Source organism: Ischnura elegans, chromosome 13 (assembly GCF_921293095.1).
Source record: "Ischnura elegans chromosome 13, ioIscEleg1.1, whole genome shotgun sequence".
Lineage (NCBI taxonomy): Eukaryota > Metazoa > Arthropoda > Insecta > Odonata > Coenagrionidae > Ischnura > Ischnura elegans.
Window position 1 is genome coordinate 11,912,556 of NC_060258.1, and position 22,712 is coordinate 11,935,267.

At 40.2% G+C, this 22,712-nt stretch overlaps 1 protein-coding gene and 1 non-coding gene across 3 annotated transcripts in view; both read left to right on the forward strand.

Moving 5' to 3' along the window:
• The window catches only part of LOC124170077 (tetraspanning orphan receptor-like), a 59,722-nt gene extending 37,643 nt beyond the window's left edge, over positions 1–22,079 (forward strand). For both annotated transcript variants that reach the window (XM_046548770.1, XM_046548771.1), the window contains exons 7-10: positions 4,323–4,464; positions 7,279–7,633; positions 16,678–16,884; positions 21,470–22,079. In XM_046548770.1, the coding sequence (XP_046404726.1) occupies positions 4,323–4,464; positions 7,279–7,633; positions 16,678–16,826 (646 nt within the window). In that variant the 3' untranslated portion in view covers positions 16,827–16,884; positions 21,470–22,079. The remainder of the gene's footprint in view (positions 1–4,322; positions 4,465–7,278; positions 7,634–16,677; positions 16,885–21,469) is intronic.
• Positions 3,508–3,580, forward strand: Trnan-guu. Its single transcript has one exon. It is a non-coding gene; the product is annotated as a tRNA-Asn (tRNA).
• Positions 22,080–22,712: the final 633 nt, after the last annotated feature.

Consider the following 22,712-nt stretch of genomic DNA (forward strand, 5'->3'; position numbering starts at 1 on the left):
TGAATCCAGGAAACATATATCTGATATGACTGAAAAGGATTTCATGCCCTTTTACCGTAAAGGCACACATATGAGACTTTTTGATTGTCTGGATCCGGTTCTGGCTCAAATCAGAACTATACAAAAGTGTATGACTAAGGGTTCTAAAAATAATGAGCAAGAGTTATCCTGAAAACTATACTTCTCCTCAATACCAACTCTTGATTTTACACACTTTGATTTTACACAGTGCCCATATTTCGGTCCCTCCAACTGCGTAAAATCAAAGTTTTACTGTAGTCGCTCCGTGTGCGCTGGGTCTTATCCGGCTGCGTTGCATCCGTGTTGCGGATTATCCGTGCGTGATTTTCACTCTCGCTCAATATTTTCCGCAATCTTTGTTAAAAAGGATGACATAAATTACCGGATTTACTGCATTTGAATGTTATTATTTCTATTAGAATCACCACCGTAAAACGAAAGCAATCACATGCTAGCTGCGTTCACTCCGTGCTCTTGTTGTCCAAGCCCCGCCGAGCGCGACCACACTCCTTGATCACGGATACACGTCCCGCATCAGTTGCAACCAGGGCAACTTGAGCAAGATGCGACTGCGTGGCGTGGTGCCTGAAAGTGTTGTTTCCGACATCGCGCTGTGGTTTTGAAGCACTCGTGCAAACCACTTTTCGGTATGCGTGTTCACGCAGCCGCAGATGCGTGGTTTTCGACGCCAGGCCTTACACGGAGCATTAATAATACGAGTAAAACCGTCAATTGAATGGTTTGCGGTGTAATTTCGTGAAATTGCCTCATCTATATATATATATAAAAGAAAGTCGAAAATCGTGTTAGTTTCTTACTTATAACTCGAGAACGGCTGCACCGATTTCATTGATATTAGGTTCTTTTTTGGATTCGTCTCAGCCCCGGAAAACATATAGGCCATTAAAATAAGGTTAATTTCACAAAAAAATTCATCTCTTTCTTAGGGATATGTTTTTAGGAGTTATAGTAACACAACAATTGATAAGTCGGTCAAAACTACAAATTAAATTGTTTTGTTTTCACCAATTTAGTAACTGAAATTGGTGACAATATAACATTTTAATTACTAAATATATTCAAAATATTGAAATTGCATTCAAAAAATTTAATTCGATCTAATAAATCTAATTGTAGGCCCAGCTCGAGTTGACACTTCACTACCGTGTTTGTAAACAAATCTCCAAGCAATTGTTGACAAGCGGGAATTTCCGTGTTCCTGTCGAGTAGTTTTGCTACGTAACGATGTAATTTTCCTTTCCCACTCCCCATTACTCAACCTTCCTCTCACACCCATCATTACTGACCACAATCCTAACCTTTACCCCACCCCCCCACCTAACGACTTAGTGTGACACACCGCACCGCCTTTCCTAGCCTTCCTCTTCCTGGGTTTTTTCCCCCCACCTTCCCTCGCTCTCACTCGACCACCCCCTCTTGTCCAGCATCCACCCCCATGTATCCCAGGGTATTTAAGACCATCATTTCCTATATATGCACCTGATGAGGTCGCGCAGCGATGAAACTGGTCGTGTTAATAAAATTAATGTGAAATTTACAAAGTTTTTTCATTCTAATATGAGTAAAACCGTGTTATCGCTGCTAAAAAGATCGCGGTCTGGCAAAGGAAGATCTCAATGAGTCCAGGAAGCACTCTTAAAATAACGGAATAACTTCAGAAATAATAATATATTGTTTGTTTTATGTAAATTATGAACATTACAAGACATTTAAGTGAAAGTTTGTGTTATCCGTGTTTACCGATTATTCGTGCTGTCTCTCCCCGTCATTAGCCATTAGGATAATCGGGAGTGTACTGTATAACTTCAATAATGTCAATATTCTATATTGTAACGGTTCAAACCGCGAGAGCCGCCCGCTCGCCTCTCGTTCGATATCTCCCCGTACATGTGATTGTTAACTCTCCACTCCCCCAAAATAGAAAATTGCCCCTACGGAGACTTACCGTATCCGGGCTTAAAATCAAGTTCCCCAATTGTTCGTGCCTGCACGCACACTCACTTACAACAGGATTTAAGGAAATCGTGGCAATAGCAAAACAAATAACTTCAATGACATCCCTTTTACAATTGATTTTTAATAACTGAACTACCATAGGTTCCAAAATTTACACTGACACTAAAGTATTCCCCAAACACACGCAATAAATCCCCGTTCCAAAATCCATCGGCGTCACCTCCAACATGAAATATTCACCTTCGGCTTCTCCTTCAAAATTACAAAAGCACTTTCTCAATGATTATAAAAAAAATGATGTTTCCAACAACAAAATATACCCACGCTCTTTGGCGAATAAGCAACGTAAAAAATAGTGACATCAAACTTACACAAAAAAAACTTTCCGTGCAAAGCAAGTATAAATTGGGCGTTAGTCTGGTCACGTGGCCATCCGTCTTGAAGTCGGGCTCAATGATCCGCCAAGTGACACTAACATTCAGCTATTATGCTCAAACTTCACCACGTGCCGCCCTTAAGTCTTGCAGGGCCGTGACTAAGACCAGCTAACAGTAAATTCACTAAGGACATTGTGGGGAGCACACTTGGGACTTTCAAAGGGGGGAACAATCTGGACACAAAAGGATCTATTCGGGCTTTGGTAATTTCCAAGCTTACTTCCTTTATCCGATGTTCTCGCCACCCCTGGAGAGCTGTCCTCGTATCTGCCTCCACCACGTGCCGTAGCTTGGCTGCTGCTGCTTGTCACTGAACACCAATATTTGACTTATCTCGTGTCAGACCGTAGGAGAGAGAGAGCTATCCTTCTCGTCTCTCCCTTTTATAAACTCTGCACTACCCACAATCACCTCTGGTGCACCTCAACGCCCTCTTTTTCCCCGGCCGAAAGGCGGGTTTTCAAACGCATTCCGGGAGAGAACCACTGCGTCGCCTCTCCCGGAAATCCACTCTCTCACAATTTCACATACATAAAACAATATACTACAATAAACACAAATCATAAACCCTTTACATAAATCTAGTATAGAACTTCCTTAAACAAAAAAAATGCTAAAATTGTGAGTGTGCGCGCAGACGTAACCCCCCCAGCCACGATGTTAAAACATGATGCGTCGGGCCGGCTCCGGTCCGTACCGCTACAATATGAAGGACCTTATGCACTTGTTTTGTCATAGCTTATAAGTCAGTGTTCAGTTACAATAGCTAATTACGTAAGATCACTGCCATTTTCCACAAAATCAGTGTAAAAATCTAAGTATAGCATAGAATGTATTTGTAAATTATACAAAACAAGTTATTATATGAAATTCACTAACGGATGAAGTTTGCCATGAAAAGATATTTGACATAGCCAGGATTCGAAAAGGCAATATTCGTGACAAAATAAGGGTTTTTCACCCCGACAGTGGCTTAGTAAGCACGACCCTTCGCCACATGTACCACAGTGTGGACTTGTCACGTCAACATCTTGTTCAGTAAAACCCATCCCGAAGTTCGCTCTGAGAAAATGGCTTGGTGGTGTAACTGGTTAGCACGCCTGACTGTTAACCAGGAGATTCGAGTTCGAATCCCGGCCAAGTCAAGTATTTATTCATGTTGAACTTCATCCGTTGGAGTACATACTATTTAACTCGACACCTGTGTGCATGACAGTGTACAAAGTCACTTGTTCCTGCAGTGGTTTTAGATGTTATATGATTAAGAAAAGAGAGCCATGGTGTTGAATCACAGGAAATACTAAAATACAACCTATAATTTATGCATTATAAATGGGGTACTTACGATACCCCACGTAGGAAATGAAAACACATAACCTTGGTAACTTTTCACTGGAAAGGCCTTAACTGCGTTTTACGGAGCTTCTCAATTTCCGTAAAATGACTAACCTTTTTCTCCGAGCGATGTCATCACTTCATTGTCGTACATAGTCGTCGAACCAAGTCCATTCAGTCCAATGTAGAATATGACATGGTTCTGAGTGTAGCTGGAATTTGCATTGTGCGATGCTATCCCTCCTGGAATACCATAATTGCAGTTCCTTCTTCATCCACAGTCTTCTGGGCGACTGGATGGCGTGTTTGCCCACTGCCTATGTGCTCCTGGTTATAATTTTAGTGTTGTTGTTTCCAGTGAAAAGTTACCAAGGTTGTGTGTTTTCATTTCAACATGGATTTTCACAAATGAAAAGCCGAATCGATTGAATTCACCACATAGGCTTTTGTTAGTGTAAGCTTTCCAGCTTACAGAGACCAATTAAAAATGCCTTGTTTGCAGTTTACAGTCACTGAAGGGTGGAGACGCTAATCAAAATGCCTTGTTTGCAGTTTGTCAATCCTGAGCTTCCTGTGTCGTGTGCAGGACAAGCAGATCGACTGTCACTTCATTCCCGTGCCATTGGACCACGTGAGCCCGCAATCGTGCGCATTCCTCCTGGTGCTCATCACAACCATCTCCATTGCGCTCAAGGTGAGTCCAGTTCTGTCCTGTTCTGTTCTCTCCGGATGGACGGCCTACAGCCTGGAAACGTGAATGAGTCACCGGTGTGCGTGCAATCCGGCCCACAGTCCACCCGGCGACAGTTGTCCGATGACACTTAAAGAGGAGGGGCCAGAGGAGAATCCTGCACCAACATTGTTTGCAACAAATCGCTGTCCCCCTAACGCACCTTACACCATCCCCTAGTCATACGACATTGTCACATGCATATGGAGTACTGAAATAATCCTGAGCCACCACAACAATCCTTTTATTCGAATCGCCAAAACAATGGATTCTTCCTTTGGATCCTTCACGCTTGTCGTCCCTTCTGGCTGCTTTCTTTACGGAACCCTTTTGTTTACATGTGAGGTGGGCTAAGATAGGGTTAAAGTGTCTAGTCCACTTGCTGGGGTAAGGGACGGGCATCCCGTTGAGTTGGGTTCCAGATCAGAGGGACTAGAATACCAGGGTAACTCCACCACAAAAAAGAGCTCAGTACAGAGAGGTTTCAGATATTCTTATGCTACTCGTAGCACGGAAAACGTTTTCCGATAGTAAGCGCTGGCAGGAAAGGTTTAATAGGGGATTCAAGGGTCCTTCGCCAGAAAATTTTAGGAAATTGCAGGCCCAGAAATGGATGTTGTCAATATTCAGGTTCTAAAAAACCTGGATAAAAGTTAATAAAAAATAGCAATTTCTGTCCTCCAAACGCACCTTACACCATCCCCTATTCATACGACGTTGTCAAATGCATATGAAGTACAGTTGAGGAACTCAAATCCGGAAACCAGGAAAACCAGAAATCTGAAACAGCTCACAGCTCTCTTTGCTACACAAGCATCTACGTAGAGGTGGCATAGGTGATTACATGTGCACCCTTCGCTATGGAAAAATACGAGTAGTGGTCCTGCATACATCAAATTGTCCAAATTTTGGTCCCCTCCATTACGATGTAAAGAGGTTTTGCTGTACGTGTGTAACTTGTTAAGTAATGCAAGAAGTGTTAATTCAAGTCGAGGGAGCTGGTGAAGTATGTCGACTTGTATAATTGGTTATTTGTGGAAGTTTTTGAGTGCTGAAGTCAGCACCTAGGACATATATAGAATAGACTCAGAGTGTATTTTTGTGTTTTAAAATAAGAAATTGATGAAAAAAATAACGTTTAACGCTACATGGGTATTGGCCAAGACGGAAGAATATCATCCACGTCTCATACGTGAATCCGTCGAGATAGCCAAAAGGCCTAATAACTTTAATAGGGAGGATGGATATAACCTCAGCAATCTCATATGGAGAGGGTTCCTGGCCCAATATAATGACCAACGGCAATCGCCTTCTGCGAAAATTCAAAATCGGGTCAACAATGGGTGAACAAAACCTATAACATAAGCTCGGGACGAGAACGGTTTCCCTCCCATTCTCTCTTGATAACGCTCCCAGTAGGAGGAGTGAAACGTTGAGTGTGAAAATGTTACCTATGCAGCAATTCCCGAAAACCACCACCAACAGTAACTGTTAAAATCCAACACTAACTGTTAAAATCCAAAAGTTTTTTTTTCTAAAGGTTGGTCCCAATTAACTGTTGAAATTTTCAACAGTTTCTGTGCTAAGGGTGGCACCAAGACGATTCACCTACTAATTAATCCTTTTAACAGAAGCCCATGGCATCGTCAGCTACCACGCTGAATGCGGCACTGTTGGTGGAAGGAATACTTAGACGAAATACGAGGAGAACGGGTGAGGTTTTGGCAACACTGCTCCACAAACAGATTCGCTATGTTAACCCTTTCGAGACAGCGGAGTTTTCGTCTTGGCACGACTGCTTCACTTCGCCCCAAGAGACTCTTCTTTCATGTGGTACGGAGCAGTTTTGGAGGACATTCGTTAAGAAGGGTCTCGCTGAACCTTTTTCGACCCCTCCACACAGGGACTTCGCATTATCTCGGGCTCCGAGAGAAGTTGTGCTCCCTCCTTTCCGGGTTTACGACCATACCTGCAGCATTGGTTCGCGGTCAACTTATGTATTGGTTATAAGTATTTAGCAAATAGATAATTGTTGCTTGCACGTTAATTGCAGACTATGAATTGAATTCCTAATTTTTTTCTGAGCATTGTCAAATTTTAAGCAAAGTTCTAAGGTCAATATTTACGCATTTAATGCAGCAACAATTTCCATGTTGATGTTTATACAGAACTCGACATATAAGTTAATATTTGTTGTACAATTTCGTTTAAAAATTGTAAACACTGCTCAAAAGACGAAGAATTCAATTCTTAGTTTATGTTTTATGAGAAATGAACAATTATTTATTTCGAAAACTGACTGGATACACCATTGTATGACCGCTGTCCCGTACCGCTAAGAGGGGTTCTAAAAGACGAAGGGTCAGTGTACCTGCTTCTAGATTCTGAGGGTGAATCCTAAACCCCTTAGGGTTGGGTCCCGAGACAAAGACGACGTAAACCCACAACCATCCTAAAAGGGGGGGAGCTGGATAGCGTATATGTCCGGCTTTCAATCTCCTGGCCGGGAAAATCTCACACGTATATATACGCCCGTTGTCTCCCAGGTCAGGAAACGTCCACACGTATATATGTACGTATGTAGTAGGGAAAAGGTTAACTCGACAGAGGTCGAAGAGCGACTGACCGAGGCCACGCCCACTGTCTGCTGATTGGTTATGATAAAGTCACGCGTCGAGAAACTCTCCCTCCCCTCACCTCCACCTGATTTAGCCGCACCAGCTCACCCCCAAAGATGAAATGGAGAGAGTATAATGGGATGGTTTTCTTGTCTTCCAGGCCTACTTGATCAATGTGGTGTGGCGTTGCTACAAGTACCTTTCGTTGCGTCGCATTGCTCAGTTGAGGACTGTCCACGTCATCGACTCTCCCCACGAGGCTATGCCTGTGGCTCCCGACTCTGCATTCTCCCACCAGGAGGCTCTGCTGCTTCTGCCCGACTACGAGACGGCCATCAGTGACCCTCGCTATGCCGTGCCCACCGTGAAGAAGGCTGCAGGGAAGAAGGCTGAGGAAGGTGGAGGAGGAGAGGCGGCCGTTGGCTTTGATCCGCTTGTCCTGATGGCTCCGCCTCCCGCCTACTCCTACGTCATGCAGGAGGCCAACCAGGTGGTTCCCGACAAGGCTGAGAGTGGTGAGTTCACCTGCCATGCCCTTTGTCTAACCACCAGTTAACATGGAGTGCTCAGTCTCAAATTCATGTAGTAAAATTGTCGTTTGATAAATAATGATAATAATATATTTATTGGTACCACAAGGTATGTAATACATTTATAGGACCCGTCAAGAATATAAATAAAAGAAAAAATATACATACAGTGGAACCTCGATTTATCGTTTTTCAGGGGGATGGATGAAAAAAACGATGAATGCGGGAAAACGATCAATGCGGGAAAGTTTGTCCGGGTTGCCTATGTCCCAGGAAACGCTGGATTTTTGCGAATCATGACATTCATTAATGGATTCAAAAAAGATATTAGCTTATTACAGGAATATTATTCCTGTATCGAAACACTAAGGTCATATTGTTGATTCGGATTATATCTCTTTCAAATATCCTGAAGGAACACGCCGCCTTGCTAAAAAAATGTTTTACTCCACTCGGAATTTTCACTGCTATTGTGCATTTCTGTCCGATGTAAAAATTCTAATCCATCAAATGCCATTTCAAGTACACGTATTTACGAGAGAAATGTGCGTGTTATGCCTCAAACAACTGATTTCGCCGTCGCAGTGATTGGTTGCAGTTGTCCAAATTTTGGTCCCCTCCATTACGATGTAAAGAGGTTTTTCTGTATGTCAAAGGGATTACTTACTTGAAGCTTAAAAGAACGTGTATTCTCCGCTGTAAAGATTCTCGCACTTAACTTCGAAATCATAATTCAACCCAAGACAACAATGCATGTCGTAGCTCAGAGAAATAAACATTGAAGTTGCACACACTGAAGCATTTTTCACGCTACTCGAGATGTCTTGAACAAGGAACGTGTAACAAGTCATCTTGAATGCTAAAATTAGGTTCAAGACCATTCAAGATGGTCTTTCAAGAGCAATGGGGTGGTTTCCTATTATTTTTTTATTGCCTAAATCGAAAGATTATTACTCCTGGAGTACGTATTTCACGCTTTTAGATTTTTAAATGACGATATCTATTTTTCGCAATTAAATGAAAAGTGAAAATTTTCAAGCGCGCGAAAACGCGACGCTAAAGTATGAATGTCGGGAAGTCTCTCTGCGTGACGTATTTCTGGTTCCCCTTCCCGCCCTGCGAGGTGACCTTGAGGCGAGGCTTAGCGCTGATAAGATGCAGGCTGCTAGCGGCTAGCCTAGTACCCTGCTGGCTGGTAGCGCTTGGCTTAAACATGGATTATTAATAACTTATCAAACGAGGAAAACTTTCCGACCTTAGCCAGTTTTAATAAGTGATTGTTAAGACATGTTTCCCTGAGCTCTGCGCCTCATGCATGCATTGGTAACCTCAGACGACGTATAACTCCTATCTTCTCGTATAGAAACTAGGTCCCTGTGACGTCACGTGGAGTGGCATCGCATGGGCGCCAATCTGGCCCTTTTCAAATGAGGATAAAAATGGACCCTTGCCATTCGTCTAACCTGGTATTTCTAAAACAAAATAATTTGTATATTATGAATACACTAATGGTGGGTAACGAATCGCATTCAATGCCTTTCGTTTTCTTTGATCAAGGAAACCACCCTATTGTTCTAAAAACAGTAGATTCCGGTTAATTGGGACATATCAGAACAGGCACACTTTGCTCCAATTAAGCGGCTGCACCATTTCGGCGAACTGTCCCATTTGTGGGCATAAACAAACGTTGAAGTGATAGAAGAAGACTAAATAATTTTTATCATGCAAAAAATGTTTATTAAGCTGTTAATATACTTAATGAGTCAGACTAGTTAGATAATGAAAAAAATTCAAGAATTCTGTTAACCTCAGTTGAAAATATTTTTCACACCTTCAGGTGACGCTGGATGAATGCCTTTTACTAAGTCCTATTGTAGAAAAATTCAGGGGTAATTATTTAAGAATATGTGATTCCTAAATATGTATTTCATAAACTTATAAACATGCATGTACATACTGTTCAAATAATATCTCCTCATCGGAGGAATTTGTTGAATAAATTCGCACAAAATGTAATGAATTCGGACAAAGTCGGCCCGGACATTGATACCTCCACTGCAAAAGCGCTCAATAATCCCCCACCGAATCAAATCTGCTTATCTAGTACTATTAGTACTACTATCCTAGTAGCACTAGATAAGGTTTCGACATTCAGTGACGACATAGGGTGTTAATGCATGTACCAGAGTGTAAGACCATCACAGGAAGGCAGTGCACATTGCCAGATTCCACAGTCACTGCAATTGAGAAGGCCTGGGATGCTTAATATCAGGCTTAGATGTCAGAGGTATGTACAGTGGTGGAAAAAATTAACGCAAAGCTCGTTGGCGTCTGAGAGTGACCAGTTCAGGAACTACTTGTCTTCCAAAATTTTTCCCTCGTAATGCTCTCATACAACCGGGAGTTTTAAAAGCAATATATCCCTTATACCGGGGGAATAATCATACCCATCGCATTATGACAAGGTGCAAAAGATCCAGCTACGAATTCTTCGCCATATTCTCCGAAGTATGCTTCGCCCTCGACTAACCTACAATGGAATCTACTCTCGTCGGGACATAGTGGATACAGCCGACATATTGCGCATTGAGACTGCCGCTGAACCTAATCGTTCCGGTGGCGTAGTGGGTGAAGTATCATGCTTCGAATCAGAGGTTCCACGGATCAAGTCCCAGTGACGGATGACTTAATGCTGCACACACACACACTTTAAACATTTTTCTGATCTTAAAACTCCGCAATACCTATCACTAGGTCCATAGGTCGTTGCATGGCTATTGAATTCTTACGCCCTTATTTACTTGTTGGAATTCAACCACCATAACCATTTGGGCAGTTGACTGTGGAGTGAATTTTGACTACCATTTCCCCGTCGTCCAACCCAGCTTCAAGGCCCCTAACATTAGCTGCATGTGCGATGCGTCACGGCCTACTACTCCTCCCTCATTTCAAGGGAAAATTCCTCGGAAGTTCTGCAGAGCTGAGCGAAGGCAGAACATCAAGCCGCCCATACTCATTAGTTCTCAATCGGGAAATTTTGGGCGTCTGCGTATGTATTTCATCAGAAACATTGAGCAAATGGTTAAGTTAACAGAGGTTAGACTTACCCTTAAATTTTCCAACAAAATGAGCAATACGCTCACATTTTTTAAATATTTCATCATTATTATCGAACTAATGTTATTTCGAAGTCATAGAAATATTGGACTGTTTGCGTTTTCCGCTATTTATTTTATCCCTACTTCAAGCTTTTGATTACTTTTAGCACTGAACATAGGTCAAGGAATAGAATATATCTCACAATCAATTATTCGAGGTAATTTTGGTTAAGAAATGCGCTTGTAAGACATTTATGTTAATTTACAAACTAACTTTAAAAAAAATAAAAATGATTTCTCATTACTTTTACCTATCAATGAAGAAATTTAATCTTGTAATTACATGAATTACCATTTATTGCCACATCTTCATTTTATGGCTGAATTTCCAGTATTCTCTATTCAATGAAGAGAAGCGATAGAGTTTTTTTACCATCCCGTGAATTATAGTGTGTGGTCGAATTTTCCCATTGCCTTAGCAAAAAATATATTTCCAGTAAGCCACATAATGCTTACAAAAACTTTACCTCATATACAGCAGACATTTTCTTTTCACTTTCTTACGAAGGATTTACTCCCATGATTGTTGCATAATTGAAATGTGCATCAAAGATAGACTTCTGAAGCAGTCTACGTAGCAAAATAAAAATAAATGAGTTTAAACAGGTAAATGAATGCAAGGCACAGCATGTGCGTTTCAGAGAAAAGAAGAATTATGCAGGAATTGATAAAGAAAGCTAGAATCAAATATCGGATTTGAACAAAAGAAATATTCACTAGAATTAGAAGAAATAAATTCGAGAATCAATTTATTGATTATGCCTGAACAAGAAATTCACGAGGAAAAATATATCAGTCTGTGAGATGTGTCAACTTGTAGCAAGGAAATATTAATAATAATTCGATTACCACGGAAACAAATTCTAGATAAAATTCATTCCCTTCTATTAACTCAAAAATAGAGTCGAATTCCATTAAGTTCCTTTCCACCCATTCATATTTCCGTAATCTTTCCAGTTTCCTTAATAACTTTTTCATAAGTGAAAAGCATAATTCTTTTCTGATTCTCATTTTATGTCAGTTTATAAAATTAAAAAACATTTAACACTTAGTTCAGATACATCTATTTTAATAAAGATATAATTTTTAATTGATGTTGTTAATCAAATATACGTTCATATGGATCATCTTTGTGATTAAAAATCAAGTTTTAAAGACATTATTAAGTTCAAAAAACTCTATTTACACCTCTCACTTCACTATGAAAGAAATCATTTATTGACCAAATTCGTAAATTTCTTCGGATAAATGCATGAAAGAAATAATTGAACCTTAAAATGGCCATAACATATTCCGTTACCTAAATCAATTCGGCTTCACATATCTTTTCAATTGCAGTATGTTACACGTTGTTCCAATATAATCCTCAGGAAACTATTATTGGGCGTAGAATATTGAGCAAAGCATTGCAATACTGAACTGAAAACAAACAAATGATTTCTCGGAGGTGGCTCAAAAAAGTGCTTTCATTCTCCTTTGAGGAACTCTATAGGAGTTTTTCCTTGAAGGGAAGAAGAAGCGTAGGCCGTGACACATCGCACATGCAGCTAATGTTAGGGGCCTTGAAGCTGGGTTGGACGACGGGGAAATGGTAGTCAAAATTCACTCCACAGTCAACTGCCCAAATGGTTATGGTGGTTGAATTTCAACAAAGAAATATGCACGTAAGAATTCAGTAGCCATGCAACATCCCATGGACCTAATAATAGGTATTGCGGAGTTTTAAGATCAGAAAAATGTTTAAAGTGTGTGTGTGTGCAGCATTAAGTCATCCGTCACTGGGACTTGATCCGTGGAACCTCTGATTCGAAGCATGATACTTCACCCACTACGCCACCGGAACGATTAGGTTCAGCGGCAGTCTCAATGCGCAATATGTCGGCTGTATCCACTATGTCCCGACGAGAGTAGATTCCATTGTAGGTTAGTCGAGGGCGAAGCATACTTCGGAGAATATGTCGAAGAATTCGTAGCTGGATCTTTTGCACCTTGTCATAATGCGACGGGTATGATTATTTCCCCGGTATAAGGGATATATTGCTTTTAAAACTCCCGGTTGTATGAGAGCATTATGAGGGAAAAATTTTGGAAGACAAGTAGTTCCTGAACTGGTCACTCTCAGACGCCAACGAGCTTTGCGTTAATTTTTTCTGCCACTGTACTTAAACTTCAAATACGCACATATTCAACCAGTTTTTGCCTAATTGGAAATATCTACTAAATCCAATTATTTGCTAAAATGTTGCCATTTTATACTATTTAGAAATTAAAAATAGGTTGGTTGCTAACTTTTAAGAATGATATGAGTTTACAGGGACTTCGATACTCAAATACAACTCCCATTTTGGGGGAAGCCCTGAAACATAAGTGCTGTAGCCCGCCATTTTACAACCATCACTAAAATAAATCATAGTAGCACCATCCACCATGGGAGCAACTTCAGGTTCAAATTTCCTGTAAGGAGGAGGATAGTGTAAGTTATATCAAAATACTCTGTTACCTAATTGGTGTCCCTCTTTTGTTATTAAAATTTGAAATAGTGGCATTTTACAACAAAAACCCTAGCAGAATGATCATTTTCATAAGATTTATTAACAAATAAATTCAAAAATGCCCAAAACCTCGCTATATATTAAAGTTGGTGGTCTTTACCACGCTTACAGATATTTTTATGGCTTTCATTTGATTTACAGTGAGTCCTCGTTCTACGTCACCCCGTTTAATGTCATTTCGTGATAACGTCACGAAAATTTTGAGACCGTCATTCGTTTATCGCACTTACGCTTCGCGATAACATCACGTATTTTAAAATTTGGCGCGAAAAAAAAGGCGAAGCGGCCGGCGTTGCAGGTTGTTCGTTTTGTGGGCGGTAATACAGTCAGTCTAAACAAAGTGTAAAACGGTGTTTTTATTGTCAATTTCGATTAGGCTTATAGCAAATTTTCTGCAAAATGAATGTTTAGGTAGGTGCGCAAATGTTAAGTGCGTAAACGTCAAGTAAAGTTTTAGCAAATTTTACTTGACATAACGGTTTTCTGGAACCTGAAAAGTGATTTCTAGGGATTTTTCCGGGTAGAACTTGGAGTATTTGTCGTCACTTTTTCGCCGTGTTCTCAATAATCTTGATTCCTGTAACTGCGACGATGTTTCAGCGATGTTGATGCCCAGGCGACGCTCGACCGGGTGACCACCATAGCGAAGCCGAAAAAACAAATGCGGGAAGATACAAAAATGGAGAAGGATATACGTCGCTGCTGGTATTGCCGTCAATGAAGACAGGGACTCGTGTTTATGCCATAATTTGGCATTCCCATCGTAAGAAATGGCCAAAATATGATACGCTAAAATTTTTTCGCGTAGGAATTGTGAGGTCTAGGAGCCGATATTCACTTTTTACATTGTTTCTTATGGGATATTGTGCTTCGATTAACGTCATTTCGTTTATCGTCACATTTTTTCAGGAACGGTAAGTGACGTTAAACGAGGACTCACTGTATGTGAATCTTACATGTATTTGAAAATGTCACTTTTTTCTCGAAATTTTTCAAAAGTGCAATTTTTGCACAGTTATAGAAAAAAGTGTTCAAGTGAAAATCGTTTTGATAACATTTTTGAAAACTATAGCAGCATGTTTATAGTCCATAAAATTTTCACTGGCTTCACTCATTTGGTTTAGGTTTTACAGGGGCACAAATATGATAGTTTTGAATAATTTGACCGGTGCGCAGAATTTTTGTGTGTGCCTCATTGACTTCAAACACTCATATCTTGGAAAATACTTGCAACGGGTCTTTAATATTTTGGATTTTTCTTAACTAAGGTTGAAATTAACGACAGGGAAAAAATGATAAAAATCTGAGATGTTGGGCTTGGGACCCTGGTTGAGTTGACATGGAATGACCCTGTTGATTTTGTGTATTGTTGCAATTGTCGTAGTCATTAGTTACATCTTTACAGTTACCACATAGAAGATCATGCAGAGTGCACTTTAAAAACCAGAAAAGTCTTAACACTGCCTTCTTTATACATGTATAACATTCTGGTATTTATAAAAAGAAACGTAAACTTTTTTGTTGTCATGGAATGACCCTAAAACCCATACTATGCCACACGCCTTTTAAGCGGCTTGTGGCGTAGTATGTAGTTGTAGATTTGATGAGATTGATACAATTTTAAGAGGTGCTATTTCCTAATAATTTTTTATTTCCTGACATCATCACTGCTTTTTCATATTTGGATGGATGACCATTTTTTGCGCCCTTAAATGGGGAACATGTATGAAATTTGTTCATCATGCTAGTAAGTCTTATTGAGTAGACAATTTTCTAACGAGTCCAAATAAATAAGCCAAATCTCTCCTAGCACTACAAAAACGTCATTAAAGTGATAGAATATCGCTTGATGTCACGTGACCTGAAACACTCTCTGACGTCATCGCACGGTAAACCATTCACTTCGCTAAGAGAGTAGAAGGGCAGACTCTTGATTGCAATATATGGAAGTAAAAACCATCAACGAACTTTGTAGTAGTTCCTCAAAGGACAAGTGGACTTAATAAGGATTTAAGAAAGCAAAATAGGACAGTTTACTTTTGTTCGACTTCCATATGACGGCTGATTTTCTGAAAAATTGTGATTGCTTCCAAATCTCACCAAACAATCCCCTTCATTTGTTTCAATAGCGCCTTGGCAACTCAACATATTCACAATCTGCTGTTTGACGTTAAAACAGCAATTATTTTCGCCATATTTGCCTTTGAGCCCCTGGATAGTCCGATTTTTTTATCCACTTCCTCAGTCTGTCATCAGTGGATTCCGTACCGTGACGTCACGCTCCGATGACGTCGTGTTTTCAAGCAGCCGATGAAGATTAATTTTCAAAGACTCATAACTCAGCTAAAAAACATTATTCATCCGCAAAATTTTCGGTGAGTACATTTGAGATAGGGACCTTCTTATTCTAAGACTTTGAAAAAATTGTGCATGTTTCCCATTGTTCATGGTGCCGATATATATCGGCTACCAGTTTTCACCTTAAAACTCAAGGTGCCATAATATCGACATTGTGTTTATTCTCATGTAAATATGTTTATTATTTACTTATTTTTTTTTCTTTTTTTGCCTTATCTTGACCTCGTGTACAGTGAGTCCAAGAGAGAAAATATTGCTTCAAGAGTGGGTTGTCGGGGACCGGCAAGGGGACGAGGAACCACACGTACAGTGAGTCCTCGTTCTACATCACCCCGTTTAACGTCATTTCGCGATAACGTCAGGAAAATTTGGAGACCGTCATTCGTTTATTGCACCTACGCTTCGCGATAACGTTCGCCGTGTTCACAATAATTTTGGTTCCTGTAACTGCGACGATGTTTCAGCGATGATGATGCACAGGCAACGCTCGCCCGGGGAACCACCATAACGAAGCCGAAAAGCAAATGCAGGAAGATACAAAAATGGAGAAGGATTTACGTCACTGCTGCTATTGTCGTCAATGAAGACAGGAACTCGTATTTATGCGATAGTTTGGCATTCCCACTGTAAAAAATGCCCCAGATATGATACGCTAATATTTTTTTCACGTAGGAATTGTGAAGTCTAGGAGCCGATATTCACTTTTTACGTTGTTTCTTAAGGGATATTATGCTTCGATTAACGTCATTTCGTTTATCGTCAAATTTCTCAGGGACGGTAGGTGACGTTAAACGAGGACTCACTGTACGTTGACGTACACTTCAAGAAGTATTTTAACATAAATATGTTTGTACATAATATCTTCAAATTTTACCTATAGTGTTCCAAAACGTGAAGCAACTGACAGATGGTTAAATTTTTCTGCTGCAATCCTTACGCTGTTGTTGTCTTCTGTTTGCAGTGCCGCATTCCACTGTCTCCCAGGAGAGGGCAGTTCCGGCCTCTCCCGCTGCAAGTCCATCTCGGCAGGAGCCCGTGACTCCCCCTGCTGGCGCTGCCGCCCCTGCCGTTGCCGGGAGCAGTGACGATGCACCACCACCGTCTACATAAAGAGGGAAGGGGAGGCGAGGGGCGGGCGCTCTGGGAGCCAAGGACGGGACTCTCCCGTGTAAGTTCAACACGGTGAATAATAATGCAGTAGAATCCTGATTTAAAGTTTTTCAGGGGGGACAAAATTTAAAACACCAAATGAGGAAAAACACTAAATGAGAACCTGCCATTTTTTTCAGGTTTTAGGGGTCTGTAGTGATTGTTATGGCTTTTTATGAATAAAAAATATTATTTCAAGTAACTTAAAGGTGCTGCATGCAGCAAAAAATTCATTGAATAAGTGTTCTCTGCCCAATGAAGGTTGGATAATACTTTTCAGGGATCACCTGAAATAAATGCATTGTAAAAATTGGTAATTAGAGGATGACAATTGTTTTAATGAAATATTTTAAGAAAATTATAATATGCATCAACTTAAAAGCATTCCCTCATGGAATATTTTTATGGACATTAGTGATTCCATTTTTACGCACATTTCAGCGGTCTCGATGAAATTTTGAAATTTTTTTCTGTAAAAGTGACGTGTAGGTGACTATAGCATTTCTAATATAATAAGAAAAGGTGTAAGTAGGCACTCGAAAAATCGTCATTGCATCAATAAAGATGAGTGAAATAAAGGGTCAGCAGAAGATCGCTAATAAGTGTAAGTTCAACGCGGTGAGTAATAATGATAATTAAATTGATAATAATAATTTTATTTACTTCTACACTTTGATTTTACTGCTGAATAACAAAGATAACAAAGAGGAGGTGCTTTAGGTGGTCTCCGAGGTCATAGGACTAGAATTTGAGCCACCATCAAAAAACAAAAATGTTTGTCATTAAAAGAAAGTAAATAACACACGAGTATTTTAAAGATACATCAAATTAAATGTTTCGTTAGGATTTTGGTGAGTATTTGTAATTTACTTTACAGCATTTAAACAGGAATTTTGCTGATTAATGGAGTACAGTAAAACTTCGATTTTACGCACTTTGATTTTACACCAAGTCTCGTTTTTACGCAGCGACACTCAAGTCCGACCGGAAAGCATAGTGAATTCCGTTGGTGAAACTTCGATTTTACATCTTTTCTTGATTTTACGCAGTTTTTCGATTTTGCGCAGCATAACCCCAGCCCCAAAGAGGCCGCTAATCTTGATTTCACGCAGTTGTCTTTCAGCTTGTTTTACAAAATTCGACTGGAGCAATATGAAGTTAGGGTATTATTTCGTCTCAATGAGTTGCAAAAATGAATACAGGAATGGTTGAAATGACGTCACGCTGTTGAGCGTGAAACTAAAAACTTCGCGAATCTAATTATTGCTTCCCCCTGCGCCCTCTCAGTAATATTCCAGGCACCTTTATGAACGCGAATGTCGCTCTTATTTCAAATTTAGTAAAGTAAAAAAAGCAGTAAAAGGATATCGAAACGTAAAACACACGACAATCGTAAGCGTAACTACTTTTGATTAAGACAGATGATCGCCGGAGATATTAATAGTATCACCTGTCGTTTATTATTCGACTTATTGATCGACGCTGTTTATAACATATTTATTGTAATTACAGTAGATGGTCGTTAACCCGGAATATTGAACTACTGAATATCTATCCCTGACGGAAGGTTTTCTAGAATTTTTCCAACGCTATATTTTCCGTCGCCCCAGTGAAATATAACGGCGAAATGAGTCGTTAAAATTCTTCCCGTGCCAAAATTTTGGCTTCCAAGTTGATCCAAAAAAGATAGTCATTCTTCTAGTATGGACGTTGGTCGATGGTGAAAAAACGCGATGGTAAGCAGCATGCATTGTCTCATTCCGCGGGCTACCCCACATCTGCTTATTAGAACTGACTCAACTTGTATCTCATTGTCAGTGGGTTTAAATTAAACACGGTTTGAACTTGAATAGCTATTAGCTTAACTCTGCTTGGTGGCAATCGTTTATTTTTAACGGAACGGGAGTTTATGCCCTCGGAGAATAACTCGCATCGTCAATCGTCATGTAATCATTGAAGTCAAATTCAAGACGTGAGTGATAAGGCAGTCCCTTTAAACTTAGGAATGGCTTAGTACCATGAAATCGAAATACAAAATGTGTCCGGTGTTGTTATCAGATATGGGGAAGCAAAATATTACGATAAGCTTGTGAGTCGAAGGTCCTGGCGCTGAATTCGCGGAAGAATGCTGACTTTGTTTAAAATTTTGCAATGTGCTCGTTATGTTCAATGAAAACATATTTCGAAGCATCAATTTTTGGGTGGTCTCAACGTTTCCCCAAACGATGCCTGTTGCTTTTTCAAGGGAATATGTTGAATCACATAAGCTGTCATGACAGTCTGAAACACAAATAAGTCTGAAAAGTAAACTGTGCATTCTCACTTTGTGATCTAGTATCTGCAAAAAATTTTAAATCTAAAAATTCTCCCTCGACACTCCTATCCCTGAGGACGATGGCCGAGTTGGGCGTCGAAACGTCGGCAGTTGTGCATTTCCTGACCCGGTGGCGATCCCGAGAGCTCTCGAGTGAGTGTATTCGCAGGGAAAACACGAAATCTTTCTACTTTAAGAAGGCGGTTGAACTCGATGTCCGTCAAAAGCAACGCATTGTCATTGAGTTCCTTTTTGTTGTGAGAATGAGACAGTAGGAAACATTCACGAAAGGTTGAAGGGGGTGTATGGAGATGATGATGTCGATCGAAGTACAGTGGGCACGGCGAGTATCTGGTGAGAATGGGCACGCCAATACAGTGGAACTTGGTTATAACGTCATCAAAGGGACCAGAAGATTTTTAACGTTATATCCGAGTGACGTTATAAAAAAGCAGCCTTAAATTTGAGTGAAAGGACAAAGTAAAAACGTAAATGTTCTGCTATGTACATACAACACTGTTTATTGAAATCTACTCGTACATTGGAATATGTATAATAAAAAACTTAAATAAAAAAATTATATTCACAATTAAATATTTTATAGCCTAATAAAAACCTTACTTTACTGTCGAAAAAAATCTGTGATCTTCTTTTGCACGGTCCTTTCAGAAATATAAATTCTCTCCGTTGCGCAACAAACGTCTAGAAAGCGCGCTGAGTGTTGAAGCAGTGCAGCAGTGAAGCACTTTTGCAACCTAAGAACCGCAAAATGTTTGACGCTATACCCGAGCACCGCAATATTTGTTGACGATATAAACGGGATTTCGTACGACATAAAATGTTCAATTTTGGCTTGTCTGTATAAAATGTGACGCTAAACCCGAGTTGAAATTACAGCCGATGCCGTTATAACCAAGTTCCACTATATTATATAACGTGGATGCAGCGGTAGACCCCATACTGCACTTAAACACCTCTCATTGTTGGGCGTGCATAGTCAAAAGAGTTTTACGGAACAGGAATGCACGCCTTAGTTCCAAGGTGGGGATCGGTTTGGTGTGGTGGCTGGAGTGTTGGCTTCCCTACCGGCAGGTCCAGGTTCAAATCCTGGCAGCAGCGGAGAATTTTCGGAGACTGCCCGATCCCTGCTCGAGTGTTGTGTGGAGGACATTTCAAGCGCAACACTCCGTTCGTCGGATGGGACATCAAGCCATGATCCCCTTGGCGCCCCTCGTTAAGAGCAGCCTAATGTCGACGCCGGGTTTCTCTCCACCATTCCTTCCATACCCTTCCCTCATGGTGCAAATGACTTAAGTTGTCCGTCGCCTCCTCCATATATCATGCCACCAGTTTGAAGGTGGTGTGAGGCTTTTGAAAAGGACGTTTATGTTGTAAAGTGACATGGTGTTCCTAAAGGATGCTTTAATACACTGTTAAAATTGGACGTGGTAAGAACAAAGGTTGTGGTTTCAGGAAATTAACTTCGTCTACTTGATAATAACTTTGTCTTTATTATACAAGCGAATTTAGGACAACATTGTCCTCTCTTACTATTGACTTGATTGACGATCACAAACATCCATGCCCTGGGTGGTGGGCAATCCACTCAGGCGGGATTGTGAAAATCGGGCATTGAATGCATTTAATGTGTAAAAAAGTGTATGAAATCAAGCAATATTTTTAAGAATTTAACTGCTTTTTTATAGTTATAATAACATTGAAAAAGTAGGTCTAATGAAGGAAGATAATGGGGATTACTGTTGGTACTTCACCGAGAAGTTCAGCAAACGATTCATCGCAGAAAAAGCTACGCAAGAAGCTTCAAGGAAAAAAGGGAAAGAAAATGTAGATCAATTCCAGTTGACAGGGGAACCCTGTATTATCAGGCTGTAGTAAATGGAAACAATTTTATCACGATGTAGGGAACAGTTAATACGAACAATTTTACGATGTGACAGTGTTTCATAGATTTCCCTATATACCTTATAGGGGTATTAGACTAAATATTAGATACGTATTGCTTGAAAACTATGGGTGATACAAAAAATCTAAGGCCAGGTTTGGATTCGGCACATAAAAATCTGTAAAGATCAGCTGTTAAAATAGAAAAAGTTTTCAAACAAAATTTTTTTGTTGGCCTGTGTATTCTGCAACACGGATAAACCGCAGCCCCATAATCGGGGGTCAGCAGTATAATGAAAATCGGGCATTGAATACATTGAATGCATTCAATGCTGCTTTGAATGTGTAAAAAAGTGTTTGCATTAATTGATGTTGGTTGCCTTTTCAGGTGAGCGTGTTGGATGGGGTGTGGTTTGTGTGTGAATTGCCAGCGTCAGAGTCGGGAGGAGTGCAGGTGGCGTGCCGCGGCGTGGCTGAGTGAATTGGTGCTGTGGTCATCGTGGGGAAGCGAAAAAAAATCCAAGAGAAAAGACTGTCGGAGGGATGCAGGTGCCATCTTTGAGCAGAAATATATATATATTGGAGTTGGAGGGACAAAGTTGGAACAAGGTTTAGAGGTTCATTTAGGGCAATTTTCACAACTTAAGTGGAATAAATAAAAGTGTTACTCCTGTATTTAACACTCTATGCATGGATGTAACGGGTGAATGCATCGGGCTACGCACTGCGTACAAGGGGGTTCCCACTAAACCGTGAAAAAGCCGTGAATTTCGTCTATAAACGTTGAAAATCTCTCATACTTGATTTTATTACTACGATTGACAGATCAAAAGAAAAATGGATACGTCGATCATATTTCAAGGTCAGTCAAGCGCACTCTGTCCACGCATTTATCTCAACACGTATCCTATGTTCGGAGCGCAATTATTGGTCCGTGCGCCATGACGACACAGTGATCTTGAGCCTGTGATTGGAAGACCAGTAACCCAAGTGTTCATTGACAGTTGCAAAAATTCAGACTCTCCTTCATTTCCCTGGCAGTGTAGTCCCTCCATTTTACCACTCACAACCTTAAGCCGGAGCTGTATTTTACAAACGATATGTCCCAGACAGCACAGAATCCTCCGTATCTAATTCGTATGCAGATAGTATCCATTGACGAAGAGCGACGGAGTGGTAGTCAATGGATACTATCTGCATATGAATTAGATACGGAGGATTCTGTGCCGTCTGGGGTGACGTCATGAGAGATTATAGCACTTTCATTGCTGCGTTTGCATTCACTGCATCTGTTGCATTTGTTAAATTTTTAGTTAACGTGGGGCAGGTGATTGTTACGTGATCAATATTTCCGCCTAAAATGGCTCTTTGACAGAACGTGGATTTGATGACATGTAGACAGTGAAAACGTGGAGTAAAAAACAGTGAATTTTGTAATGTAGTTAGAGTGGGACCCCTGATGAAAATCTCTCTTGAAACTTATAATGCTGCTGTTTAATATATTGAATCTATATAAATATATATAATGTGTACATTAAATATGAAAAGACAAATCAAGCGTTTAATGCATTGAAACGTATACCAAAAATGTTTGTTGCTAAAATTATAATTTCCGTAATATTGAAGGCATT